Source organism: Pungitius pungitius, chromosome 16 (assembly GCF_949316345.1).
Source record: "Pungitius pungitius chromosome 16, fPunPun2.1, whole genome shotgun sequence".
Classification (NCBI taxonomy): Eukaryota; Metazoa; Chordata; class Actinopteri; order Perciformes; family Gasterosteidae; genus Pungitius; species Pungitius pungitius.
In genome coordinates this window covers 8,906,869-8,934,774 of record NC_084915.1, presented here as the reverse complement: position 1 = coordinate 8,934,774, position 27,906 = coordinate 8,906,869, and the positions used below count along the sequence as shown (strand labels likewise).

Below are 27,906 nucleotides of genomic sequence, written 5' to 3'. Positions count from 1 at the left end.
TTACGCAATTACTGCTCACAAGGATATTTTACGGGTCATCTCCGTTATTTAGTTTAACAAAAAAGATTTTGCCCGTTTTGCAGGATTTGAAGTGTTGGTTTACTTTCAGCCACCAGGGGGTGCTGCAGCTCACTCCGCAGATCAGGCTGACAAAATGACAGGAACTGGTTCGTTACCAAAGGCTAATCCTTAAGGAAATGCATGTAATCCGTGCCGGTGGACAATGAGATGGGTTCCCTGTGAATCTTTAAAGCATAATAAAGTGCTCGTTAAAGTAGATTTATGTATGTCACATCAAGTGAAAGGGATGTGACGTACACCTTCAGCCAGAGCAAAGGTCTGATGAAGTCCTTTGGGGGGAAACGTAGGTCAAAAAAATTGAAACTGGACTAATGAGATTAAAAGGTACTTTATTTTTCAAACAATTTGTATTAAGACATGAATTCATAACAATCTTTTGAAAGTTTAAAGTTGATCAGTCTATTTAATACAATCTGGAGTTATCCTCTCACAAGTAACAGACGCACACACACTACAACATTGCAAACATGTTTAACGTCTTAGTAAAAGAAAAAAAAGAATACATTTTGTCGTTCTGTCCAAAAATCCACATGGTTTTAGAGCTCCAGTTTGATTGGCTTCACTCCCAACTGCTAATCCATTCATACGTTAACCATAAGATATGAGCTTTGTAGAGGGCCTCGTCACAATATTAACTATCGGTACTTCACGAGTTCACGGATGGCAGTTCCTCGGATTTCATCATAGCGAAGCAAGAAGGAGCATCCAGAGAGGTGACTGAGAAGCAGCTATTCCTTGTAGTACCAAGTACTGAAGGACTTCAGCAACAAGCCACGCACAAACCAGCCCACATTCAGTTTCCAAAGGCCACTGAACAATCCCTACCTGTAGGCCGCATGGAGAGGAACAGCCACGGTTCGGATTAAAATGCTTGTATTGCTTATTAAAAGAAATCTCATCAGAGGACGATGTTCTACATGTCCGGGGCTCCAGCTGCAACCCCCTGGTGCCGCTCGCTTTCTGAATCCTGGTTCTGTTCCATGGATTTAGCCATCGAATCAGTCCGTGCTGATGCGCAGAGACTCACTTGTTGTGTGGTTCTTTGTGTAGGAGTTCTTGAAACGCGATATTAAGACTTTCTGGTGCACGGACTAGGACAAGTTTACTATTTGAAGTGACTGCCTGAAACAAAATGGTGACTGCCTATTACCTCACCCAAAAACAGCAAGTTGATGTTCATCACAATTTCACACCATTGCTGAGACACATAAATACACCAGTTCATTTTTATTAAGTCAAATTATTTACTTTAAATACTATCCAGATAAACAAGTCAACACAAATCAGACAATAGAGAAGAAGAAATTAATATGTTGCTATGGTATTTTGCTTTATCTTAAGACATTTTATTAAACTAAATTTAAATTGCAAATCAATTGGTTTAGTGTGCCTCACTAAGCTTGCGCACCAAAGCAGAGGTAGAAACACATTAAAGTAATCCAAATAAACTTTAGGCAATTCTACACTGATTTTACACACCTGTCTGTTTCGGTTCCATTAGTACTAAGTGCACTGAGTGATGTTGCCAGGCAACGACTGAGATGTTGCAAACATGTCTGATCGTCACTGTGTCTAGTGTGTGGGGAACCACTTCTGAATTAGAAACAAATTTAACTATTGGAATATATCATAGAAAAAAAAAAAGAATATACAGAAATGGATGCAGGACATCGCTCTCGCTTCGCTCAAATGAAAATCAAATTCCTAAATTACCAACAATACTTTGCCACTGCACAGTTGCTCACACATTGGATTGTGATGTGCAAGAAGTGGATGAGGAACAAGCTCAGAGGCCTGAGTTCATTTCTTCCCAAAGAAATGAACTCAAACCCTTACACATGAGCAGTAGTACTTCCTGTAAACAGACTTTGATGTGTAAGATCAGGGCGTTCCTCTTGAAGGACTTTCACACCTCGTAACAAAATGCATTCCAAATTAAGTCGTCAAGAAATGATAACTGATCAGTTTTCCTTTTGGGTCACTAAATGATTTGTGAGCTTCTCACTTTCTAAATGCTGCCTTTTGTGATTCAATACCAACGCAAACAGTGAAAGACTCTCACCGAGGGCCATCAGGCGCTTCACTCCCCGAACGCACCACGTGAACACGACTACAGCCCGTCGCCTTCCCCTTTGAGGCCAGAGCCAACCAAGCGTTTGCCCTCCTGCTAACAACGAACAACTGTATTTCTGCAAATCAACAAAAAAAACAAAAACAAAACACCATCTCTCTAATTATAGCTTTGATATCCGCCGTAAAATACATTGTGCTTATGATTATTAGAGCAGTACACATGTTCATATAAATACAAATCTCTCATAGATGTACATTCACTTTGATTTTTTTCAATATAGACTAATTTACACATTTTATAAAATAAGCTTTTTAGAATATATCAAGCTACTTTCCTCACTACTAGATTACGCAATCAACATCATCATCCAAGAATAAGCGCTTATGTCACCTTCGCTGGAAGAACCTACATTTTTTGAGCAGACATTACACAGAGTTGAATTTGACTTGTTTCTCTACAAACACGTTTCATAAGTATGGCTTTTTACTACGCTCGCTCCCCCCAAGAGAAGATCCTTTACACGTTACACTGGATTATTTAGACTCTCTTGTATGGATTATTATCCGATGATCATATGTGGTGCGAAAAAAGCATTTGAAATCTATTGGTGTCTTGATTTTAGTGTATTCGAGTGGCCATGAATCATATCAAGGGGGGAGATACAATTGTGCCTGTTTTACATGGGGTTTCAAGTAATAGTGTGTGTGTGTGTGGGGGGGGGGGGGTCATAACTAATTAACACATCTCTCACCTTCCCAACTCCAAGGCACTGCTTTAACTGTAAACATGGCAGATTGATCAAAAAAATTATGATTTGACCAGAAAAGGCATGACTACCTAAGGTCATGGTGGATTGTAATTGTGACATTAGAAATGTAAGTCATGGCACATAAGATACTCGATAAAACACATTCGATAAAAGGGGAACACAACTTCAAAACAGTACTATATACTCTATTTCAATAGCTTACATGCACATCAAGTATCTGCTCGAGATAATATTTGAGTGTATAATCGCTGAAATAAAAATGTGCATTCCATTGCCATTTACAGTTTTATAATTTCACCACTAAAGTAACCTTTATTGATAAACTCTGATTAGATGTTCTCTGCTCTGACCATGTGTTCTTTAAAGCTCCATTTCTGCCAGTATTAAATATATATATATATAATCTTGGGTAGAATATCCCATTGATCACTAGTCCAGATTCCTTTTCATAATAAACTAAAGTTTTTCTACTGAAAGTTTACAGTAAAAAAACTGTGTTTTGTTCTGTTAACATTAAAATTCCAGATTGTAATTATAAGCAGATTAACCAACATGTTGAAAAGTGTAGACAACGCCATGCTTATAACAGGATAAAAATGTCCACCTGTCTGAAGTGCAGAAGAATCTGCGTGGCGCTGCTGACAGGTAGGAAACTACCTCGTACTTCTACCGTACTGCCCGCTGTAATGAGAGCACCATTTATATATATATATTTTTAAGGATAAAAAAAAGAGGGGGCACCTATGCAATACTAACAAGTCGAGAGCTATTTGAATTCTGAAGCAGATCGTTAAGCATGATACCACATTATTGGTGAGAAGGCAGCAGACTGATTAGATGTATGTACAGAAAGGAACAACGGCTCGTGATCTGTAGGAAGAGTTTTGCACAAAACTGCAATTTTGCACAAAACTGCAATTTTAGCAAATGTTCCTTTTGCCCTAGCTTCCTCCTCCCAATGCAAAATGTGCTGTGAACTTTGGCAGGATGTACAGATATAAAATTAAGTCTCATGTGTTTCAGCAGTACTCTCCAAAGTGCCTGATGAGATGGAGCCCTCTGTGGTATAGTCATCCTAAATAAATCTTTCAAAAGGGCGAAGAAAAACCATGAACTTTACCACACCAAGCTGCTCTCTGCAAACACCTCTCAACAATAAGAGTCAGGGTAACTAAATGGACCTAGAACAGAAATAGAATACGGTAGGGTATTTCAGGCGGGTCGAAGGACCACAAAAATGATAATGATCTTCATCCATCACTAATCTCAGTGGCGTTTCTCCAGTCTTATGCAAACAAATAACCTTCTCCTTCCAGAAGGCGTCAACGCGCTCTCTAACATGACCAAATACAATGCGTGCCCTCTTCAAACAGACTCCACAGATTAGCATATATTGCAATATAATGGCAATATAATTACAGTAAAATTAAGATTACTAGTAGGCTAATAACAATACAGAATCACTACATATAAATAACACATTTTTGTATTATGTAAATCTATGAAGACCAGTTTAGGTACACGCCTGATGAGTCAAATAATGAATAGCTTCACCTAAACCACAGGGGGGGGGAAAGGCGAAGCAGGTATTTTCACATCACCGATTCGGAGTACTGCACATTTATGTGAATTCTTGTTTGTTTGATCATATATTAATTTAAACTGAAATCTACTTTTGTTTTGACACATTCAAAACCTTACTTTGAATGCTGTGATTAAGAGTTGCAACATTTGCCATTTAGGTCAGAAAAAAAGTTGGGGAAAGCCAGACTTCAGGTTACGATTTACTGTACAGCACTAAAAATACTTCAACAAGCTACTTTGTCCTGACTTGAATGTCCCTTTGTAATATTCTTTGTACTAAATACTTCCCATAACAATGTGGGCACGAAAGCAACTGCAGATGGGCGTTCCGGCATTTTATTATTTGAGGTCCATGTGTCAGTCAGCAACAGACTGACTGGAGGCAATGTAAGGGGCCTGCAAAGGATTCAGATCCAAGTGTAAGGTGCTACCTATTTACAGCTTCAATTCAAAGTACAGTATTGATTAACGCCGCCAGAAACGTACTGTATAACTATCAAGGACCTTTTTTTTTTAACATACTTCACAATGACGAACTAAATAGATACAGCTGAACACGAGTCCACCAAGTTGATCAAGAATATTTACAGTACAAATCCAAGAATGGTATTAACATTTGAAGCTCGTTTTTCATGGCGATTCCATAGAGAATGTTGTCGGGAGGGGCCTCTGTCGAAATTGCGTCTTAAGGAGTGTACATGTAGGTTGAAATAGGCTGTTTGTGCATGTGTCTTTGGCGCATGAGTGCGTGGGAGAGGGAGAGAGAGAGACACACACACAAACAGAGTTAGAGCGAGACAAAGAGAAAGAGAAAAGTATTTGCGATTGTGTGCATGTGGTTGGGAAAATTTTAGATGCCCTCCTTTTCGGAACCCTGCTGGCTCCCACACTGACCGGAGCAGCTGTTCCTTCACCAGTTCATGATGCAGTTTCTGTTCAACGTCATGAAGTACACCTGGCTGCTGCCTCCAGAACGCACTGATGCAAAGAACACCTGCGGGACAGCACGGACACACACAGGTTTAAGTGAATGTTAGTGGCCCGACCGCCCCACACGTCTAAATCTGCCTCGCTCTCACCTTGTCATTCCTCTCACAGAGGAACTTCAGCCTCTGAGCTCTTTTGTGCATGAAGACACCGTCCAGGTGGCCGGTCTCCACGGAACGAATCTCAATGGCCTTTTCTCCCCATCCCATGATCTGATTTGAGCAGATGTGAGCTGCAAGGCAAAACGTAACATGAGTACCTGCAGATTGTAGTCTGTACGGCAGACGCATTCACTTTGATCTTTGCCGATTTATGTCTGTTTTGGGATTCGATTCGCACCGACTGATGTGGGCATCTCGCCCCACTGCAGGACCACGTCCTTGATGATGCGCCCGTAGGTGTTGACGTAGACGCCCTCGTCTTCGTAGCACAGCAGCATCTCCATGCCGTCTGAGCTGGGCAGGAACACGATTGCGTGCGGCATCACTTGGCTCTGGATCTATTTGAGACAAAAAAGCGGGAGGGATGAGATCCTGTAGGTTCCATATCACCCAAAACACTGCCGTCTGACAGCTGTGCAACTCACATGAACGGGGATATAAATGTCATAGTTGTTTCCGGAGTCCACGTCGATGGCGTGGAAGCCAGCACATGAACCGTAGATGACCTTCAACCTCTGGCCCTCTTCCACTGTGAGGTCGACCAGGACAGGCCTGTGTGGGAGGTCTGCAAAAGACTGGTGGGAAGGAGGGTAGGGAGCAGAAGGTGAGTGCGAGAGGATAATCTAGTTGATTGCTCCTCCCCTGGTCTCACATAACTAATCCAGCTCATTGGTAAGGGGAGACTTACCTTGAAGGCCATGAATTTGTGATACGGTTTGGGCGCCCAAGCATACACTTCTACTGCATTTTTCAAAGCGATCACCAGGAACTTTATCCTCTCGTATTTCACTAGGGAGAACAACCACAAGGCCATCAGACACCTGCAATCAATAATTCACTGGGCCAAATGCATCCATGAGAGTTTCTCCGGAGTGGAAAGACAGCCGTGATAAAAGTCATCATCATCTGTCACTCACCCACTTTGTAGTGGACGCAGCCCTCCATCTCCCCCACAGTGGTCCAGCCCTGCTTCTTCTCCACCTCAGGGTCATTGTGGAGGATTTTGTTCCTCAGCCAGGCCAGGTAGTAGACACGTACCTTGTTTTTCTTGCCTTGATGGACACAGTGGGTGATCATTTAAAAAGGAGACTAACAGCAGTGACTGTTTGAATGCATATCAGTCACATTTTCGCTTCAACATAGGTTTGCTAACAAATCTACAAAAGACCAGAAATGTATGCAACTAAAATCAAACTCGATATTATGTGAAATTTGACATTCAAGTCATATTACCGTAAAATGTAATTTTAGTTGTTCATAACATGTTGATGGTATATATTTCTGCAGTTATCGTTGTAAATATCGAACAATAGTATTTAACAAAATGTAATCAAATTATTAAAACAGTACATGGTAAAACAGCTTTCCTATTTTGGCTCTCCTTGGGCCTTTAAGTATTAATTATAACTATTGTGATATCTTTTAACACATCCACTCTTGAAACCACAACATAAAAAAAAAAACTTTCCTGTGGCTTTGAAGTGAAAATCCAAAATGCAAGGAACAACAATTACTCTATCGTTTGGCATCCCATTGCCGATCTGTGGATGTGGACTTTTGAAAAAGTGCAGACAGCTTTCCCAGAGAGTGGTGGGAGCAGGAGTAATTACCTGATATGGTGATGAGCAGGTTGAGGCCCTCCAGGACGTCCATCTGTTGGAACCTGCGGGAGTTGATGAGGGGGTAAACCTTGCCTTGACCACTACGGTCCAGCAGCTTCAAACCGTTCTCCGTGCCCACCAACAAGTTCACACCTGGGGACGCACACATCCACACATTAATAGCATTTTCATTTCTGAAAAAAAATGATGGTAACCATGCATTTCACTAGTATCTTAACTCCTTAAAAAGATGTGATACAACTGCAGTTATGGCACACATTGACAACTTGGATGGACAAACAGGATATTGAAGGACAAATTATAAAAACACAACTTCGGTTGTTGGTTCACAGCGTGAGGCTTTGAGCAGGAATTGATTTGATACTAACTAGAGATATCTAGTTACTAATGTCACCATTTCGTTAGTTTTGTCCGTATTCTACTGAAGGAGAAACATTAGTCCGGATGTTGAGCCATAAGAGGGCTTCAACTAAAAACTTTATTTTTTTCAAGTCTGGTTAGATAAAGATATTTTAATTAACTTAGTTTACAAGCTCTAATGTTTTTAAGGTTTGTTCATCTTTGGATTAACACTGGGGAGTATCTTACCCCAAAGGGCAGCACACAGGATCTCGGCGTTGAACCTCTTCTTGTACTTGCGGATTTCAGGTGTATCATTGGGGGGGCGTGTGTTGGTGGGATTGACATTCACCATGGATCCTTTCCTCACCTCCATCTTCAGCTGCTCAAACCTGGAGCCTAAACAAGGAGGCCAGACAGAGAAAAGCAAAATGGTACACAGTTCAGAACTAGACACAAATCTCTCCGCAGTCCCGAGAGAAGAAATTGGCTGATTAACAAGATAGATTTTATTGAGTTGTAAAGTAATATAAGATTCTCTGAATCCTTAAAACATATCATTTAATCTTCTATAGCATTTCATTGCACAACAATAATGTTTGAAAGTTGCGGTTAATAAAACCTTAGGAGATCTGCCGTCGCTTTGTTGCTTCATGTTCAAGAAATTCAAAGCAGATGTTGCTGTAAATGTGAAAAGCTTGTGACTTACCACTGACTGAGATGTTATCTCCGGCACCTGCTGGTGACTGGTACATGCCAAGATCCACGAAGGTGGTGAAGGAGGACTTGCCGGATGATGCTTTAACCAAACCTCTGGACTGATACTGATGGAGTAGAAATACATTCAAGTAAACATCCGTTCAGTGGAGATTTCAGTTTGTATTTGAAACTGTTGTGTGTAGCAGTCAAATGATACCAAGTTATTTTTTTGATGATGTCTCCAAATAACAATCTCAATACACATGAAAAATATTATTTTACGGGTGGACTTAACGGCTGGAATGAGGTCAGATAAGAACACTTACAAAATAAGTCAGAAATTTAGGGCCGATATATTTAGCATCAAGAGAACTTACATCATAGACAGAGTCCTTCCCAGGGGAGGAATGAGAGGCTGAATCTGTGGGGGAGTGGGAGGGCTGCACCACATCTGGCAAGTTAGTGTAACCATTATGGCTCCTCTTCTCTGGGGTCTTTAAAGTAAAAAAGAAAAGCACACACACCAACAACTATGTATTACTTATTGCCAATGGCAGACTTGGGTCTAGGTTAATCTGCTAAACTAATTAACAGGATTAGATCAGTCTAGTTATCACACCAGCGTAATAACAAGTAAAATATGTGTAAAGAATTCAAATTACAGCAAACTTGCCAACAACAGAGAGGTGGACACTGCGCTTCCTGGGACGGGGGAAAGTTCGAGAGCAGTAAGCCAGCGGAGCACACTCACAGGCAGAAGTGTGCACCAAGAGCAAGCACCGAGGTAGAGCAACTTTGTTCTTTGCTCAGGTAGACATTACTTTATTGCATCTCTACATAGCAAATCATTGTTTACTGCTAAATTAATGCATGCAAGTCCTTAGTAATGTAGAGAGAACTGAACTGTGACCTGAAGGTAATATCAATCTAGTGGGTTAAATCAATGAAGGTCTAACACTTTTCCAATGCAAGGAAACTGAATATGTGTTGTCAGTGAAGCAGACTTGAGCTAAATAGCAATGTTACATTTACTGTTTATGCATTACATTACACAGAAGAAATGGTGGTTGCTTTCACATGTTTTGTTGTAGTCTTTGAAATGTTGGGAAATTAAAAACTTCCATCTTTACTTGACATCAAGGTTTTTCATTGTAACTTGCCATCAGTATGAGACGCTCATTAGATATTCAAATGCAGAGTAGACCCACACATTCAGCACTAACCACATGAAAGATGAATGCGGGCTGTCACCGAATCATATTGCTCTCACTAAAAATCTAACAGGATGGTTTTCAGCTTGCACAAAATGAAATGCATTATAATTATAGGTATTTAATTCTCAGTGTCTTTTGAATGTTTAATTGGCACTTTTCAGTAGAATCTGAAAGTCATTGTTGATGTTTTGAGCATCTTAACTTTCTTCTGATATCAAATGCTCAAAAATGGAATATGGTTCCACATAATGTAGTAATTTGGTCAGTTGCATGTGTTTATAAAACAACATCACCAAACTATTGTCTTGCAGCGTTGTAATATTTGTCAACATATTACGTGGATTCACAAGGCATTTTAGGCATTGTTGTGGGCATAGATGACTCACCCTCTGCACCAGCATGGTCTGGTCCCCATAGCCTCCAGCTTGCTCTCCCTCTCCCCCCTCGCCTTCATCTTCATGAACCACCATGGTGTTGACTGAATCAGTGTCTGCATCCCTATGACTGAAATCAATAGAGGAACTGAAGTCAACGATGACCAAACCCTCAGCTGGATAATGCAAAATAGTGGGAAGAGCAATTTTACTTAAGAGTACTGAATCTCAATGTATATTTACAAAAGTACAAACAATGATTTGCTTCTTGAATTGTCAGAATTTGTAGGTGTTAATGTTACCGATCTGTGGGGCTTTCTTCTTCCTCTGCTCCCTCTCCACTCTCACTCTCCTCACTACTCTCGCTGCTCTCTGAAGAGGAGGAGTAATCATTGGCCTTGACTGGGGGCCTTGGCTGCTCCTCTGCACGCTCCTTGGCAAACAAGCCATGGTCCTGCACGCACATACAAACATTTACTTCAGGAATACATCAAGGAATGTTAATAACTTATGAACAATCACAGAAAGTAGCCAATAAATAATATTAAAAACAGTGCAATCACAAATGAAGGTCAGGGCCCATCAGGAAACTGGGCATTAAAAACAGTCCCGAAAATATCAGTACTCTCAGAATTCAGAGCGTGCCACCAGGTGACATGTCGAAATTATTTTTGAGACATGGCTTCAAGGCCTGTTTTCAGTGAAAGATGTCCACATAACATCAGAACAATGCAAACACATTTTTAATTAAAGAGTAGGATTTCATTCAAAGACAAAAACACCAAAAGCATGCAATTCAATCAACAAATGCCGATACAAACTCACGCACAAACACAGAGGACTGCATAACGCACAACGACAGTGATACTGACCTCGCCTATAGCTCTCTTGTAACTCTGCACAATTGAAGTAAAGTCAAAAAACAGGGATTTGAGAAGAGGAGAAATATCAAGGGAAACCGAAATACTTTATTTTTCCAACCATTCTATGTGTTGCACGCACGTCTACACCATACTTGCCAACCTTGAGACCTTGGAATTGATATTCGAAAGGACCGGGGGTGCTAGCGGTCAACGGGGGGTGCTAGCGGTTTTCTTTGCAGCGCCAGTCTCATCTTTTTCTGTTCCAATTGCCGCGCTTGACTTCAAGGTGTAACCTTTATTATTGTTCGGTCTAAAACGGTGCGAGCCCAGTGACGGATGGTGTAGCAATATTGTTGTCCGGGTGGAAATCGGGAGAAATTTGGGTCGGTCCGGGAGATTTTTGGGAGGGGCTTTGAAATTCGGGAGTCTCCCGGAAAAATCGTGAGGGTTGGCATGTCTGGTCTACACTGATTTAAAAAGAGGCAGTCAATACATTGCCAGTTTGAAACAACACTTACTGCAGGGCGCCCAGGGCGGGAGGAGGTGCGAGAGTCCCCTGGCTTATGACGGCTATCATGGGAGAGCATGGGCGAATCCATTTTGGAGGAACCTGCAAATAACAAGATTGCAGAGTCTTGTTATAATTGTAATTCTGAAATCAGACTAACTGTAAAGACAGTCTGCAGAGAAATGGCAACATGGAGTCAGGGACTCACTCAGGATGCGATGCCTCTCCAGAGAACCAGTCTGGGGAAGATTGGATATGATGCTCATACCGTCTCCTCTCTCCCAACGATCATTGCGGCTGAGATCTGGATTGCTGCCACGTGGATACAAGAGTTATCTGAAGTACATCCTACTGTCATTTAGTGGGCACTAATTTAGGTAAATATCTGATAAAATGTTTAGCCACTTCTAGTACCTGGCTCGCACTGGATGCCTTATGCCAGAAGTCAGGTTGGTGTTCAGAGCCGTGGCAATAGACGCCGTCCTCTGTGGAATCTGAAGACAGACACACCATAGTCTAGTCAGAAAAATGTTTTCACCGAGATCAAAACACAGGGTGGAATTTTAACTTACTCTAAACTGAGCCAAAGCAATGAATAGAAAACATGTTGGACCTAACAACTACTGCGTGAGAGCAACAGAGTATAAGCTTAATAAAAGATTTCAAAGAGTTTATCAAGTCCATCTAAAATATTTGTGTGTCAATATGGCAATATTTTGCAAACTGGGATTATATTTTTTGGTCTGTCCCTACTGCAGAGAAAAAAAAAACAGCCACAAGATCTCACCTTGGGCGGAAGCTCCACATCTGGCAGGCGGATCCAGGGGCCGCGATCCTCTACCATTTGGTGTGCCTGGGGTGCCGGGGTTTCAGAGGTGGGGTCAGAGTTTTGACGCACCAGCTCTCTAGAGTGGATGGGACGTGGTGTGGGGGTAAGGGAGGGATCCTGGGTGGGGAATGCGGACATGGTCTTAGTGGGCTGGTCACAGAGGGACTGGGAACGAGGGACAGGGGCAGCATAAGGCTTCAGTGGAACCAAGTGAGCCATCTGGAACTGCGGAGGAAAGGAGCAGCAGCACACCAGGAGGGAGCAGCAAAGTGGAAGAAAGAGCGCACAAGCAGGCCAGGGGAGGTGTGGGGGAATGCAAGGTTGTGTTTGGGTTTCAAGGAGATTATTTTTTAACGTGTGAGAAAGAGATTCCAGATGTGTGGGGAAAGAGGGGAGGTGTAAAAAAGAAGGGAAAAAAGGCATGAATAAAGTAGCAGAGACAGAAGAATAAAGCAGCTTAGGAAAAATGGTAAAAAAGGCTTAAGCAGTTGCATCTTATGTTGTTCTCTGAAGTTGACACCCACCTTTCCCTGCCCCCCATGGGGTTCAACAGGCCTCTGCATCGGTGGGGTCTGAGAAGACTGAACCATTCCTGATTGGCTGATTGAGTCAGAGCGAGACTGGATGGCATTGTCAGAAACAGTGGTGCAGATTTTGGGTGAGCCCTGTCTGTTGAGTTTACTTCGCTCCTCCACCTGAAGATAAGGATGACAATGAAAGGAGGCTGTACATTGCAGGCCAGCGTGCGGCAGTTTCGCCGGGTTGTTTAATGTTCCAAAATGCAGGAAAAATTATTACCTCACGGGCCCAAGAAGGTTTGTTGTTAGGCTCCAGGTTTTTGTTATAGTGGTACAGGGGCTTCTTTTCCTGCTGCTGTTGTTGCAGGGACACCAGGTATGCATGCTCCTGCTGCAGCTGCCTTTGCAGTCGCTCTGACTGACGCTGTTCCTCCAGCTGCTTGCGTTTGTACTCCTGTGCAAAACCCCCCCCCAGAAAAACACACTGCAGTCAAGCCATCGCCAAGCCAACTCAGATGGGAAAGACAAGTCAGGCAGGTCGTAACCAAGCCAATGCATCGGCAAAAAGTTTTCTTATTTATTGGATAACCTCAGATTTCCATAATACTTTGGGCATTTGTCTCAACCTGTGCAAATCAGTGAATTACTAACACACATCAAAAGAACATTGATTGTGTCTTTAGCAAAACCATTTTGTGCATGTTGTGGGTGGTGAGTAAAAGCATGAGACGGTGGATACTTTCAGAAACCAATGTGAGGTATCTGTACCGTGATAAAACCCAGCCTGGCACCTGGTGAGAATGTCTCACCCAGGTGCTTCCTTATGTTGGGGGGGGGATACATTTAAATAGCCAAAGGCATAATGGAGGGATTATAGCATATCTCCCAAAGGGAACCGATGAACTCCTGTGTAAAAGGACATCTACTCTGCTGCCACCCTGACACAGGTATTTAACATGGAAATATATATATTTTTTAAAAGGGGAATTCTCCCCCACCTCCAAAACTCAGATTTTTATGTTTCAGTATGCGTTTATAATCGCAGATGCTAGAATGCTGGTGTACATTCCTGAAGGATAATATGTGCAAACCATTGCGGATGAGCAAAAAGACAATAACTAATGCTCTGTTAACATTTAATGTTAGCGTAATTGTCGTAAAATACTACTTATTTAGTGGTGTTCGGGATTAAATAAACAGCACCAGAAAAGGTGCGAATAGAGATTTGAAACCCAATTTTCCAAGAATTCAGCAATGAATTGTGGCTGACTTCAGTTCCTACAGCTGCCCATCAAAGCCATCCAGCAGTACCCTTTTATTTGTGCGTTTTTTTTTTTTGACTTAAATGCAATTTGCTGACATGATTTATTCCCATTGTCATTTTGCCCATTACTATTTGAATTACACCTAATTAAAAAAATAATTAAAAGGCGTATGTAACGCTGTAATTATAGCGTGAATCAGCTGAAGGAAAAGTTAAGTTTGCATTATTACAGGCACATTTCTAATGTCGCTGTATGGGAAAAGTTTTTTTTTTTTCTCAGTAGTTAGTCAGAGTATATGAGGATAACCTATAATGCTGACGGCATCACAAAATTGCATCACAGCTCTGGTCCCAGGAGTGTGCTGCCCATGAGTACAGCAGCGAACCGTGAAAACCTCTTTAATCAGACTATCCTGCTGCAGATCCTGTACTTTCTGGAGATAACACATAATTCCTGTGTGTGTATGTGCAAAACTATTTCATGTCCCTTATAAATACATTAGTGAGGATTTGATTCGTTCTCCCTCCAAAAAGCAGAAACAAAAAGTTGACAATATGCCTTAATCTAAATAACAACAACCCTAATGATTCACAGGTGTGGGATCTCTACCAGCGTCAGCAAGATAAACTATTAAACGGAAAGCTTTCCAAAGCGGCCCGGAAAATCTAGGGCAGTGCATGCAGTATCATCTGCTTTTTAATTAACCCAAGCACTGCTTCTTGCACTAACCTCATACACAAGCTGATATTTAATACTGCAGTTTGTTTTGACCAAAGACATCAAGTTTTTTTCCTCATCAGAATCGAGGGGTCTAGGGATGGAGTCCGGCATATGCTGTACAAATTGTGAAGCCCTTAAGGCTGTTTTGTAATATTTGGTTAATTGAATAAAATTGACTTGACAAAACAAGTCAAATTGTTGTGAGGACACACAATCTCCTTTACTAATGAGCTATTGTAGCCGAGAGGACATAAGAACCCCTGCAGTCAAAACAAAGCATGATAAAGGAGTAGTGAGGACTAGTTACCATAAGCAGTGCCTGCTCCTGAAGCAACTGCTGCTGAAGGATTTCTAACTGCCGCTGCTCTTCTTCTAACTTATGTCTGATAAACTCCTGAGAAAAGGTGAGGAGGCAGGAATGACAGGCATTGAAAAGACAGGAAGAGAGAAATGACAAGAGTCAGACGATAGAGGCACAGTGGAGTTATGTAATATCATTCCAGTAAACAGACACTGTGTGTTGTACTGAGTACAATTCATTTCAAAGGGAAAACATGCACTGTCCCAGTGTAAAGGCTGTAAGACAAGACAAGTACAAGACACCACTGAAACATGACATCACCACCAAGCATTGCATAGAGATGGTCATAAATCACAACGTTAATATTATGATATATTAGCAAGACAATTGTGGTTGTTTGTGACATAAAATTAGTATCAAGGACCACAGGGTGATGATGCCATGTTCCAGACTTGTGTTACCAAGGGTAGACAGGAAACGGAGCACCAGAGACACAGAGAGCCCACCCACAGAAAACTCGTCTCTGAATAAATACACTAATTTAGACTCGTGCTGCTATGGCAACCTGCTCATGGAATTTCACCACCAGAGCAACTTTCACTGCGTTGTTGGTGGACACGCCCACACATGACACCGATTGGCTGAATGCAGCCCCCACCTCTCTTGCTGTTGGTTACCTGCTCCCTCTCAGCCACCCTTCGATCTTCCTCCCGTCTCATATCGTCGAGTCTCCGATGGGGACCTTTCTCTTGCTGCCTCACCATCTCTCGCTCCTTTCTCTGTTGCTGGGAGAGAGGGGCGACAGGAGAAAGAGAAATGAGCATACAAGCTATGCTTGCACAGGGGCATCTATAATGGATAGCCTGCGTATGAGCAAACCCTCCCTTGTTTTTTGTGCAAAGAACTGGAGAAAATAAATAAAATTGAGTAGGAATGCAGGGAAGAGAACAGACACTGTGACTTTGTTACTTAAACACATACACCTATTGAATCTTAATCATTAGAGTTTGCTGTTTGATTCAAACTCAAATTGACCAGTTATTCACCTTTGGGAGAGCATGCTTCATCTTTTTTTGAAAGGTACATTGAAACAACAGATTCTTCTTTGTGCTCAAGCAGCACACAAATCTCTTGGCCACTCAGTTGTTGGCGCTTTACAGTTAAATAGAGGAGCCAGAGAAGACGGATTTGGAGGTAATGGTAAATCAGGGAAGTAAATTTATATCGCAGTAAAGTACTTAGCAATACACAACATTTTAAATAACACTGGAGTGTTTTTATTAAAGTACATAATGATCTGACTCAACCAGCAAAACAGTACACTAATGGCCACACTTTGTTGATTCGATGTCAGATTAAAAAAAAAAGTTCAGCTGCCTTCTAGACAGAGAAGATAACACAATGACACATTCTGGGGATGTCAAATTTTGACAACATTACAAGACTAAATCAAAACTCTGTCAACTGCCTCAATCAAAATAATTCTTGTACTGCAGTTTCATCACCAGGTCAGTAGAATTTTGCATTGTTCCATTCAGTAGTGCACAAACACTTAACAAAATTTAGGAACTTCGATAGAGAAAGTTGTTGGGATGAGATCCACAAAATACAATTTTAAAACCTTGTTTGGTTTCAGTGGTGAACTGTTCCAGATCTAGGGTGGCCCATGTAATCTTTATCATACGTTTCTGGGTGCATTTTTTAAAGGGTGACTGTTCTTCAAATTCTGTTAACTTCAACTGGTTGTGTGAATTCTATTGGTCATTGCTACTTTAATGTATATTAATATATACACCTAATTAGCTACTGCTCGTGAAGTTCTGTTCATCCATAAGCTTGTTTCCTTACTCTTGACGTACATCAATATAGATGCAAAGAAAACAGAGCTAAAGTCCACAAAACTTTGCATGAAAATTGTTATTTTGAATAACACATGCAGCCTGCAGGGCAGGTTCACCTCAGCACTTTAGTCTGCACAGTTAAAAGTCTAAATCATTCAGATGCATTTTTACAAACATTAAACTCACTAAACGGTTCACTCAAAAAGGTACAATTCTCACTTAGGTGAATGTATGCAGAATAAGTGAATCATACCTATGCAACAAGGAGATGGACTTTGTCACTTTGAGTAATCTCATTCTATTAACCAATGTTTACCTATTTATTTATTCATCTGAAGGATCTGAAAATGTGCTGTTGTCAGTTGAGGTGACCTCAGATTTTGTTCAATCCTTTAAATCGGTTATTGATTTTGAAGTATTAACTATATTACTCTTCTATTGTATTACTGGTGTTCATGAATGGATATGATATCTTAAAGATGCATGAAGATGTTAAATAGGCCATTATTAAAAACTGCTATGCACTTATGAACAAAACAACCAAAGGCAAACCAAATAATGAAGAAAGGGGAAACAGCAAGTAGTTAAGGGGATGACAGACAAGAAACATGATATTCATGTTTTTTTTTTCCCATCTGAAAAAATCTTATATGTTTCTACTAATGAATTTTTCTACTAATGAATGTATCAGAATGAATCAAAACCAGAAGACAAAAAAAAACAAAGACCATGATGATAAGATGCAAGTCAGGTGTGAAAATGTGTGGTATATAATGTGCACATTCAAATCTATAGACACCCATTTAATGTTTTCATTCTCCGAAGTTGAGAGATGATTTATTAAAGGTAGTAAATTCATTTCAAAGATAAATTAAGATTAAAAAAGGATTGGAAAGTGTATTAAGCTATATAATACTCAACCGACAAAACAGAAACGTCCAGAATTCACTCCTCCTTTTAGTAAATAGAGTATCATATCGATCAAAAAACATGCTTTTCATCCCCAGTGCTGCGTTTATGCATCATCTTATTTTGTAGGAACTTGGGAATTTATGTCAAGACATACCCAAAAATTGTATGATTAAAAAAGTGAGAAATTTGTTGTTTTCGTTAAAAAAAATACATTTTAAAAAAAGGACACATTGGAAATACAATTATTTGCCTTCTTGCCACGGTAGCATTAAGGGATTGATGCCAGCCACTGGAAGATAAAAAACAACTTTTCTTCGCATGAACACTGTACGCAGGGAGACACCAATACCGTAGCCATCCAAAAAATTGCAAAGTAAAATACACAATGCCACCTCCAAAGCAAACTAAATGAAATGTAAATGTTTAAAAAAATGTTATGTTGCAATAACCATTTTTCTTTCAATATGGCGATTGCCAGGAAATAGTTAATTTTTTAGATCTGTTGAGGGGTGTCTTGTCTTAACTTCAGAGATTGGGGCTAGTTTTCCCAACTGCTTACAGTAGTCACACGAAGCTACGATAAACATCTCGTTGCTCTACATCCATGTTTAGCCTGCACGTCCAGGATAAACACCATTATTCTCATCCAAAAGCGCATTAGTAGATCATTACCTCTTCGAGTCGGCGCCGCTGTTCCTTCTGCTCCTCAATGCGTTTTTGCCGGTCGTGCAATAGTTGCCTCTTGTGTTCCTCGGGGTCTCTGCGCTGAGCAGCCAGCTGGGCCTGCTGCCTCTTGTGAGCCTCAGAGCGCTCTTTGTTCTCCTGTTGCAGACGCTGGAAGTCGCGCCGTAGGGTGGACTCCCCGGGCACATTGAGGATTGAACTGATGATCAAAATCAGAGAACCATTAATCAAATCAAAGAGGAGATGAGGGAGAGGATTTTGGGGACAAATCGCACAGAGAACACTTGTGTTGATTAATGCAATTTATGCATTGCCAATACCTCGACTCTCGGTCCTCTCCACGATTTTCATCCTCTTCGTCACTACCACTGTACTCGTACTCTGTTTCTTCTATAAATGTATTTAGCACAAAGGAAAGTGAAATATTACATAAATCCTGGTACATGAAGATACAGCAGACCCTGGGTTAAACCGATTTAGGCTCTTTCCTTCTCATTCGCTTACCTTTTTCTCCCCTTTTTTTGCGCGTACGGTCAATGTGGTCTTTGAGCTGAATTCGGACCTGGCGCTCAGTGGGCTGGTCCCTGATGAAGGAGTGCTTCAGAAGCTGCTCTGTGGATGGTCGTGTGGTATATGTCTTCACCAGACAGCCCTCTATAAAGTCAATGAATTTCTTGGACCTGGGAGGAATGGGTAGGTGAGAGGAGGATAAACTAGTAAGGGGAAGAGTGGGAAAGCTGGGAGGAATGGAACAGTTGGCAGCTGGGCAGAAGAGAGATTTAGAATTGGACACGGTCCATCCTCAGCCCCTTGAACAGGTCTCGCTCTTTTGGACACTTTTTCAATTAATTAAATGAGAAAATGGTTCCAAACTTTTGACTGGTACTATGACATTTATAGAAATCTCCCCTTCATAAACAGGTTTGAGATGAAGTCAAGGGTCACAGTTTATGCATCCAGTCTTGTGTGACACTTAATATAAAAATAAATAGTGCACTGACAGACTTAATTCTGTAATGTATTTATTTGATCTGTTTACCAGTAAACAGTGAACAGTACATTACCGATTTTAGAAACGAGGAGAGCACGATCATCGAACTATTGCCACCATAGCTAAGGGAGATATTTCGCAAATGTTCTTCCCAGTAGAGGAGCAAATGCACCCAAAAGTACCTCGAAGCACAATATCTGCTTTGAGAAATCCGATTTGTCACTTTTGTACAGGTAGAATACGTTCCATTCGGGGCTGTTCTTGATAAACATAAACATTAATTTTACCTTGAAGAAGATGGGAGTCTTTTTGCTGCCTCTGTCAATTGTTTATTTATTATGTCCTATTGTGTGACTTTGCTGTTATCCACACAATAACAAAACACAAAAAAACTAAGCAATTGAGGCAGAGGAAGACCAACAACTCCCTTGAGGTGCAGGTCAGATTACTGTTCCTGATCAAAGGACTCCTCTGGCTTTTCAGACGATAGATTGATATCATTTTCAGAGGGCTAGAAAGGTAAAACTGAAAATATTCCAATAGTGTGCATTTAGACTGGTGTTGATTTTTTCAGGTAGACCCTATTTTCTGTGGCTAAAATAGTGTTTTACACCGTAGTACTTTGCATTGCTACCGTGCTGGTAGTCCGGTCTGTTTCTCCAAACTGTGGGTGTACCAATCGGTATAAATTTTTAGTACTACACAGTCTATGAATAGGTACCTCATACAGCACCACATACACAACACTAAACTATCCCATCCACCTGGTCATTGTTGCTGTGCAGTTACCTGCTTTCCCAAACACCAAGTAAATGGAAAAACACATTAAAGCAGTTCATGTAAATTTTCTCTCCTGCCACAACCTATTTTAGTCCAATTTGTAGGTCACTTTTACATTTGCTTTGTGAAACACAACAAGACCTTATGCGCATTTAAAAATAATGAGGGATTCTTGCAAAATGTATAAGATATCATACGTGCAAGAAACACAACAGGATGGTTGGTAACTCACCATTTTTTGGATTTAAGTTTTGGGGGGGGGTTCCTGGGAATGAGGAAGAGGGCTCTCATTGGGTGCATGTCACACAAGGCTGCCGAAATAAACAAAGATGGTTAGACTTGTTAGATCGTAATAAATGCCCCCCTACTGAAACCTACAGCAAAAAAAAGGAAGACCAACTATAGATCAATTCAAAAAGTAAGAGTATCACATCACACATGGTAATTTGTAGAAAAATACTAGCCACCATGGTACAGCTCCTGTTATCCAATCCTTCCTGGTGCCTCAGGCTTATTGTTACATTGAATGTAAGAGCAAGGACTGTGAGTCATTGTGTTCCCAGCGTAGGTAGGTAGCTAAACCTCACTGGTTAGCATTAGTTTCACAGTAAATAGGCTTTCATATGGCCGCCTTTTGGATGAATACAACGTGACAAAGAGCCTCAGGCAGGAAGAACGTTTCAGCCTTTTAAGGGAACAGGATAGTCAGAGCCACTGTGTTTGCTTCATATAACATGCATGTTTAACATGCATAATACATAGTGTACAACTCTGAATTCTTATACATTGAGTAGACTGGCATAGCGCATGTTTATTTAAAAGAATGGATCGGTCACTTCCTCAATTCCATCATTGAAAATGGAGGTTTTGAGATCAATAAGGATGTATTATTTAATAATTTGACTACAAATAATTAATTTGACTTCTACTAACTATATAACTTTATTTTAAAAAAACGTATTTGTACACATCTGGTCATAATCATGGTAAAAAAAACAAATTCATGAGGTAGAAAATAACTAGGGTTTCAACTAATGATTCCATATACTAATCAAAATAGTTTATATGACACGATAAATAAATACTGACAAATACAAATCTTATTTTACCATAGACAAACATGGCATATATTTTTGTTTGGCAAGTAGTTTAGTAAAACACAACGTAATGCAGTTATGATTTTAAACGGATGACAAAACTGCCATGATTTTCTGTTGAAGAAAATTATAATGCTTTTATCCATTACTGAGAGCTTATCAAAAAAAAAAAAGGAATATTGCAATTTTGTAAGTGGAATAAATACTTCAGTAATGAAACCAATTGAGTGAGTAATTACACGCTGCATAATTTACAAAGGTACATCAAGACAAGCTTGACAGTCTTATATCTTTGGGGCTCGCTAGTCCTTATCAGTAATGTGAAACAAAAGGCGTTCAGAACATTATTAACGTACGTTTAGCACAGCCGTGATTCATTTCCCATCTCAGCGGCTACTCTTCAGTGAGATTTTCTTTTCTTCCTAGTCAGAATTGACACAGAGTCTCTAAACAGACACATCTCCCTGCTTAGTAGACCAGAGAGAACTGTGCAATCAGCTTCCATGGGCCAACTGCCAGCTCACGACTACACTACCTTGATTACAGTGAGTCAGCTGCCCATCTGAAGAGACAGAAAGGCTTTGCATGACAGAAGGCTTTGCATGCAAGACAGACTCATTCATTAGGTATTTTTTCTGGCGATGAGAAACTGTCAGATTCTGGGTACACAAGTTTTCAAAAAAGAACAAACGTAAAAGGGAGAAGTGAATACACTTACGGGGAGCTCCCTCTGCCATTTCGATGGCTGTGATCCCCAAGGACCAGATATCACTCTGTAAAATTCACAAGGGACCAGGTCAGTCTCCATCTTTCATATGCTCCCACAGCGTGGTGCTCATACAACCACAGTGCTTCCGTTACCCTGTAGTCGTAGGTGGAGTCGGGGTTCTCGTCACAGGCAATAACCTCAGGTGCCATCCAGTAGGGTGTGCCGATGAAGGTGTTTCTGCGGCCAACAGTCCTGTCCAACTGAGCGCTCACACCAAAATCAACTGAATATGGGACAAAGCAATTGGAGGAAAGGATGTGTGATGATGAGGGTGGCATACAAGGGCTTTTAATCTTCTATCCAAAAACCTAAAAGCAATCGGCGTACCAAGTTTAACCTCTGCATTCTCTGTTAGCAGCACGTTCTGGCCTTTGATGTCTCTGTGTATGACTTTATGGGCGTGAAGATGAGAAAGGCCCTGCACACAGATAAAGCAGTCAAGTAAGGAGCAAACTCCACTGCAGACTTGCTTTGACTTGTGGATGACGATTTCTCACCCTTAGGATTTCTCTGCAAATGTAAGCAATCCAGTCCTCCTTTAGGGAGCTGCCCTTTGTGTTTTTCACCAGGTCGGTCACTGATCCCGCCCCACAGAACTCCATCACAAGCTACATGCAGACAAAAGGAAATGTAGTGAGCACAATCAATGAGGCATACTGCTAAAAACAAAAAAAAAGAATCATCGGGCCAAGTAGAAGGCTAGACCGACCCAAAGTTGGTCATCGTGTCCTGGTGGACTCTTCTTGACGAAGGCACCGTAGTACGTGGCTATGTTGCGGTGGTGGCTGTATCTTTTCAGCATGTTGATTTCAGCTTTGATCTCCTCTTCTTCCTCCTCTGTAACATCCATCACCTTGATGGCAGCTAGCTGGCCCGTCTTTACATGACGGCCCTGGTGAGTTCATGACAGTGGTCAGTAAAGCTTTCCCGAAACTCGTTTGCCCCAACAGTGTGGTTAATTGCTTGATCAAATGATTTTCCCGCTCTTATTTTAGATTTCCTTCTCCAGTGTCTCTTATCTTTCTGTCACAGAAACTTAACTTTCCAGGCTGAGAGCTGTAAAAATGTTCATGCATAGCAGTACCCTAAATCTACTGTTATCTGAGAAATGAAGGCAAAAAACATTCAAAATAGTTCCAGCACTGCAGTATTCTTTGTAACTCATTGAACAGGTGAAGGCAAAAGTTGTTAAATCCTCAAAAACACTACATCATCCAGGTATGATAGAAGCATTGCGTCTTACCTTGTACACCTGCCCATAGGTCCCATTGCCGACAACCTCGACAAGCTCAAAGATTCCAGCTGGATCCTATGGGAGGCAAGGTCATAATCAGAAGTCATACCACACACAGGAAGAGCAGAGTCAGACACCTTTTTTCAAGATTAACAGATCCAAATAAGAAAAGCATAGCATTTAAATAAACAGCTAATTGTATTGCGTTTTATTTTTTCAAAAACTGCCCTCTAAGCAAAACATATATATTTTCTCTTTATGATGCTCTTTGTGATGCTTTTTTGAGCTTTGAATCCTACCTATCAATGGCGACCTTGAGTGGTGGTGGTATTTCCTCTTTTTTTTCGTCATTTTACCCCAGGTGAGTCACGACAAAATAGCAAAGTCCTACTTAACTGCACCTAATTGAGTAACTCCTGCAAAACAACCCCAGTGGTTTCTACCTTATGTATACTAAAGCCAATTCAAGTCTTATATTACCATATAAATCACTTGAACACAACATTCCCAGGCCCCACGCACTGCCCACCCACGACATGGAAGAAACAGCCAAGCAGATATAATACATTGATATTAGATTAGGATTTCAAAAAGGACATTCATGTGGCCTTTACCTAATTTGTTCATTTTAAGTTTGAATGGAGTGAGCATTTTCTACCTACACCCAGAGTGCTTTGACTTAATTTTGCAACCCCCTCCCCCGAGACACAAGGGAATATGACAATCAGTTACACTTTGATGCAATTTCAATATGGCGTTGAGAAGATGTGTGGGTGGTCAGACTGCTGCTGCTGCTGCTGCTTTAGGTTAAAAATGTACAGCGTAACCTATCCTGCTTTCATCTGTTTCCAATGATGAGTTTTTCCGCAACATGGAGGGGGGGGGGGGGATTCCTTTGAGATAGGAAAACTTAATTTAAAATAATTTAAAAGAAAATAGCATACATATTTGATAAATAACCATACATTTTATGCTAACGGACATAACTCATGATGATATAAACATACAATATTTTGAATCATGCTATAACAGAAAAGAGGGGGAAATGTAACGTGTAAATGTAAAGAAAAAAACAATGATAATATGGAAGGGAATAACAAGTGGGTGGTGAGGCAGAGGCAGTAGCCTCAACCACAAGAGTGGGATGAGAGAAACAGAGTGATAGAAGGGGAAGGATACAGCTATGTTCAAGGAGTAGTACCACCAGCCAGTTAAACAAATTGGAGCTAAAGTGGCAAGGAAGCAGTAAAACAACAGGGTAACTGGAGGAGAAATCTAATCAGCCTGCTTGAATGACAAAAATGGCATCCCTGGTAGTTCTTATGGATATCATGAAGTTATATTAAATGTATGAAACATATTGAATAACTGTGGGGAACAATTCAACGAAGGTTCCCATCAACCCAAGTTCAAGAAGTCCATTGGGATTGCTTTTTTTTGCCATTACTGTGGTGAAGATTTAACTCAAAAGAAATGGCTTCCAAATATGTCCTTTTTCAAACTGAGCAAACAGATCCAAAAAGCAGGAATTCACACATGACAGTTAAGGTAGAGCATTTATATTCAGGATGCCAAGATTTTCTTTTATCTTTGTTATTCATAATTCATAATGGTCGTATGTAATTGAAACAACTGCAGTTGTCTTGATTGTATAAGGTGCAATCAGGTCTGTTGAACAAGGTGTTACAGACCTGATACTTTGTTATTACCTGTGTACAGTTGACAGATTCTTTTTAACCTAATGCTGGAGTCATTCTGTACGCAAGAAAGCGCTTTGATTGAACCACTTAAGTTCCCAATGGATGTTTTGTCCTCTACTAGCACTATAGAGACATCTTTCTATAACTGAGTTTTAGTCATGTTTACCAATTGTGCGTAAAGCCACACACACACACCAGTGGTCTCACACTACATCACAAATCAACAGGTGGCAGTAACGCGAAAGACATACAGCATGCCACAACAAAGGTAAGAGGGCCAAAAGGACTGCTAGCTAGTAAACAATGCATGATTTAAAATACCTTAAAAAAAAGCTTATTCAAACGTTTTATGCAGGAGGCAATACATTAAACCATTTGTTGGAGCTCAAAGATAATAACATGTATTTTACTTGCCTACTAGAAAGCCCTCTAAATGTTGAGTTCACTTAAATTACTAAAACACATTCATATTTTATTCTTGTGGTAGATGGCAGAGCAGGCATTTGTATTCTTAAATTTGTTAAACCTAAACTTATTTACACCACTTTCCAACAAAAACTGAATATATAGACACGTGATCAACACTTAGTTTTGGTAATGCTAATTACTTTCCATGGAGCGCCCAACCAGGTCAGTACATTTCTGCATCATTAAAAGGACCTTTCTCAGTTATGAATGACATGTAATGTAATAATACATTCCAATCAAATGGAGCAATGCATCAAAAGGGAGCATCAGAGAAATGGGTGGTTAAAAAAAGTGAGGGGATTTTTTTTATTTAAACTGAGGAGGGCCTCATGGTGGATCACTGAACATACAGATAAATAATAGCATAATAGTAAAATATTTGTAGGACTTAATGAATATACACAGAAGTATTAGAAAGTTGTCAGTAAGCCCAACCACCAGTTCAAAAATTCACAAAGAAATGGTTAGAGGATTTCCCATTCAACTGGTACCTTTGGTTTAAAATGCATACTAAAAACGGACTAATAGCTACATGAGGAGGGCAAATTGTTTCTAGTGATGCATGTGTGTTTTAAATGATTGCACCAACCACGAAAGGTTGGCATGGCTGTAATATGTGCTCGTTTTTTCGGTGATCTGTGACACTGAATCAAGGGATGTTTATTCCACCTTAACTTTGTTGCGTGGGTGTTGAACGGTCGTGCCCGTCTCACAGAGGGCCAAGGAACACTTGGGTTCATATGACATAACGTCCACCGAGCCCGCCCGGCCATCATTTCACACGAATGAAAGTGCAGCGCACATAACGTTACAACAACAAATACTCACCCTGAGAGCCGCGAGGTCTATGTCGTCCAGGCTTCGTGTGGGGGCGTTTTCAGACATAGCTGGCGAAAACTTACAGCCGCAGCTACCAAGTTAGCCAGCTATTTGATAAGAGGTACCGTGGGGAAACGTGAGAGGCCGCTACAAAGACCTCGAACTGTATTATCTACGGATTAAATTCAAGCGAGCGGGGTCGTACGATGCGCAACAAAAAATAAACTGTTGCGGAACAACCCGGTAGCACTTAGGTTAGCGAACACATCGCAGATGGCGCTGCCACAGGCGCGCCCAGCTGGCTAGCTCCCGTCAACTCGGGCCGAGAGCCGTGGCGTTATCCGCAGTTATTATTATTTTTTTTTTTTACAGAAACGCCGTTTAGAACATCTGACCACCCCTCAAAAAAGAGACGTTAACTTTTACGAAAGATATTTCAAAGACAGCGGTAACGTCACTGTTAGCCGTTCTAACTACTGGCAGGTTTTCAACGCGACGCACCTCTACTGTTGTTGAACACCTTGCTGCGTTCATCTTGACGGAACGCCCTTGTTGCTGTACAACATTCAGCTAACCTAACGTGTGAGAAAACGATGCGTGCCAAAAAGAGGGGGAGATACCAGATAGGACAGGTGTGCCAGTAAAGCGCTATTCGTTGCGCTGTTAAGGTAGAAAACAAAATGTGTGTGTTTTTTTAAGGAGAACGCAACGTCTGACGTGATGGCGTCCGGGTCCGTCCGCACCAGAACCGACCGTCAGGCTGTCAAGATTAGCCTTAAATACACGTCCTCTCAAAAAGATAACACTTGACAGTGCGGAAAAATTAAAGTTCGCGCCTGTAACGTTAGTTTTTCTAACTTGTTATGGCGACTTAAATATTCCTCAATTTCGACAGGGGGGCACGTTCATCCGAATACCGAGTCAGGTGCGCGCAATCAGCCCGACGTCCACTGGCTAGCTAGCGTTGCTAAGCTACACGACCGAACAGTATTTTCCAGAATGAACTTTCCTTTTTCGTCCGTTTTCTGCGTTGACAGTCGCGCCAAGCACCGCCAACCCTGCGGGGAAAAGGCGAAGACGAGCACTATTTTTTTTCTTCTGTATTTCCGCCAGCCACCGCCGTAAAACTTGGAAAATGGGGCCAACGACTCTTTATAGTTAAGCGTCGTCCTTCGTGCCCACGCATCCAAAATGTTATGAGCAGTCCACTCCGACACTAAACACACGGCGCAGTTCCAAAAAACTGCTAGAGCCCGAACGAGTTATTTCGCCATGTTTTGCTTCCCGAGTCCCTCCCTCCCACTTTGTTGCTGGTTGTAGTCCTGCAGGTCTGAACCGCCGTTTGGCTGCACACGTTCCTCAACTGTTTTCTCCTCTCGGGGGACTACGGTGCTTCATCAGGGACAAATTTACCTGCAGGATTTACATTGGAACGCGACCTACGCAACTGAACGAGTCTGCTCGCAATAGTCCGGCCGAGGTGGACCTCTGACTTCCTGCTCTGCAATGACCCGCCTCTGTCTCTGATCGGACTTGAGGAGTTATTCAAATAGAAGTACAAAGTCCGCTTGAAAACGAAAGAGCACACTGCCGCGTTTAATTCCTAGAGTGTCTGTTGCTATTAGTAACGGATTGACCCTTTCCTGCTCTTTGTTTTGCTCTAATATGTCTGACATCCTAACAGCTTTATGCCAGTTTGAGGT

At 41.2% G+C, this 27,906-nt stretch overlaps 1 protein-coding gene across 5 annotated transcripts; it reads right to left on the bottom strand.

Moving 5' to 3' along the window:
* Nucleotides 1–393: 393 nt before the first annotated feature.
* mink1 (misshapen-like kinase 1) lies at nt 394–27,831 on the bottom strand. Of its 5 annotated transcripts, none has more exons than XM_037467049.2 (32): nt 26,213–27,828; nt 23,226–23,291; nt 22,692–22,874; nt 22,480–22,590; nt 22,310–22,400; nt 22,075–22,205; nt 21,932–21,986; nt 20,349–20,427; nt 18,850–19,025; nt 18,666–18,735; nt 18,334–18,544; nt 15,586–15,693; nt 14,915–15,001; nt 12,903–13,076; nt 12,629–12,799; nt 12,063–12,329; nt 11,690–11,769; nt 11,484–11,587; nt 11,286–11,377; nt 10,777–10,800; nt 10,207–10,358; nt 9,917–10,034; nt 8,694–8,810; nt 8,327–8,441; nt 7,867–8,016; nt 7,267–7,410; nt 6,574–6,708; nt 6,345–6,445; nt 6,082–6,231; nt 5,835–5,994; nt 5,588–5,727; nt 394–5,502 (listed from the first exon to the last, which is right to left on the bottom strand). In XM_037467049.2, the coding sequence occupies exons 1-32, from the start codon at nt 26,267–26,269 to the stop codon at nt 5,419–5,421; spliced, it is 3,903 nt and encodes a 1,300-aa protein (XP_037322946.1). In that variant the 5' UTR covers nt 26,270–27,828; the 3' UTR covers nt 394–5,418. The 5 variants fall into 5 exon arrangements, with proteins under 5 accessions (XP_037322946.1, XP_037322949.1, XP_037322948.1 ...); XM_037467052.2 differs by having other exon boundaries at nt 12,063–12,221; XM_037467051.2 differs by lacking the exon at nt 14,915–15,001 and having other exon boundaries at nt 26,213–27,831.
* Nucleotides 27,832–27,906: the final 75 nt, after the last annotated feature.

Bases quoted from the DNA above. Each gene is read 5' to 3' on its own strand.
- mink1 (XM_037467049.2), bottom strand. From the start codon at position 26,269: ATGTCTGAAAACGCCCCCACACGAAGCCTGGACGACATAGACCTCGCG. The intron at 18,545-18,665 runs GTATTGGCAATG...TTTGATCATCAG, and splicing joins GGAGAGGACCGAGAGTCGAG to TTCAATCCTCAATGTGCCCG. The intron at 6,232-6,344 runs GTAAGTCTCCCC...CCTTCCCACCAG, and splicing joins ACAAATTCATGGCCTTCAAG to TCTTTTGCAGACCTCCCACA.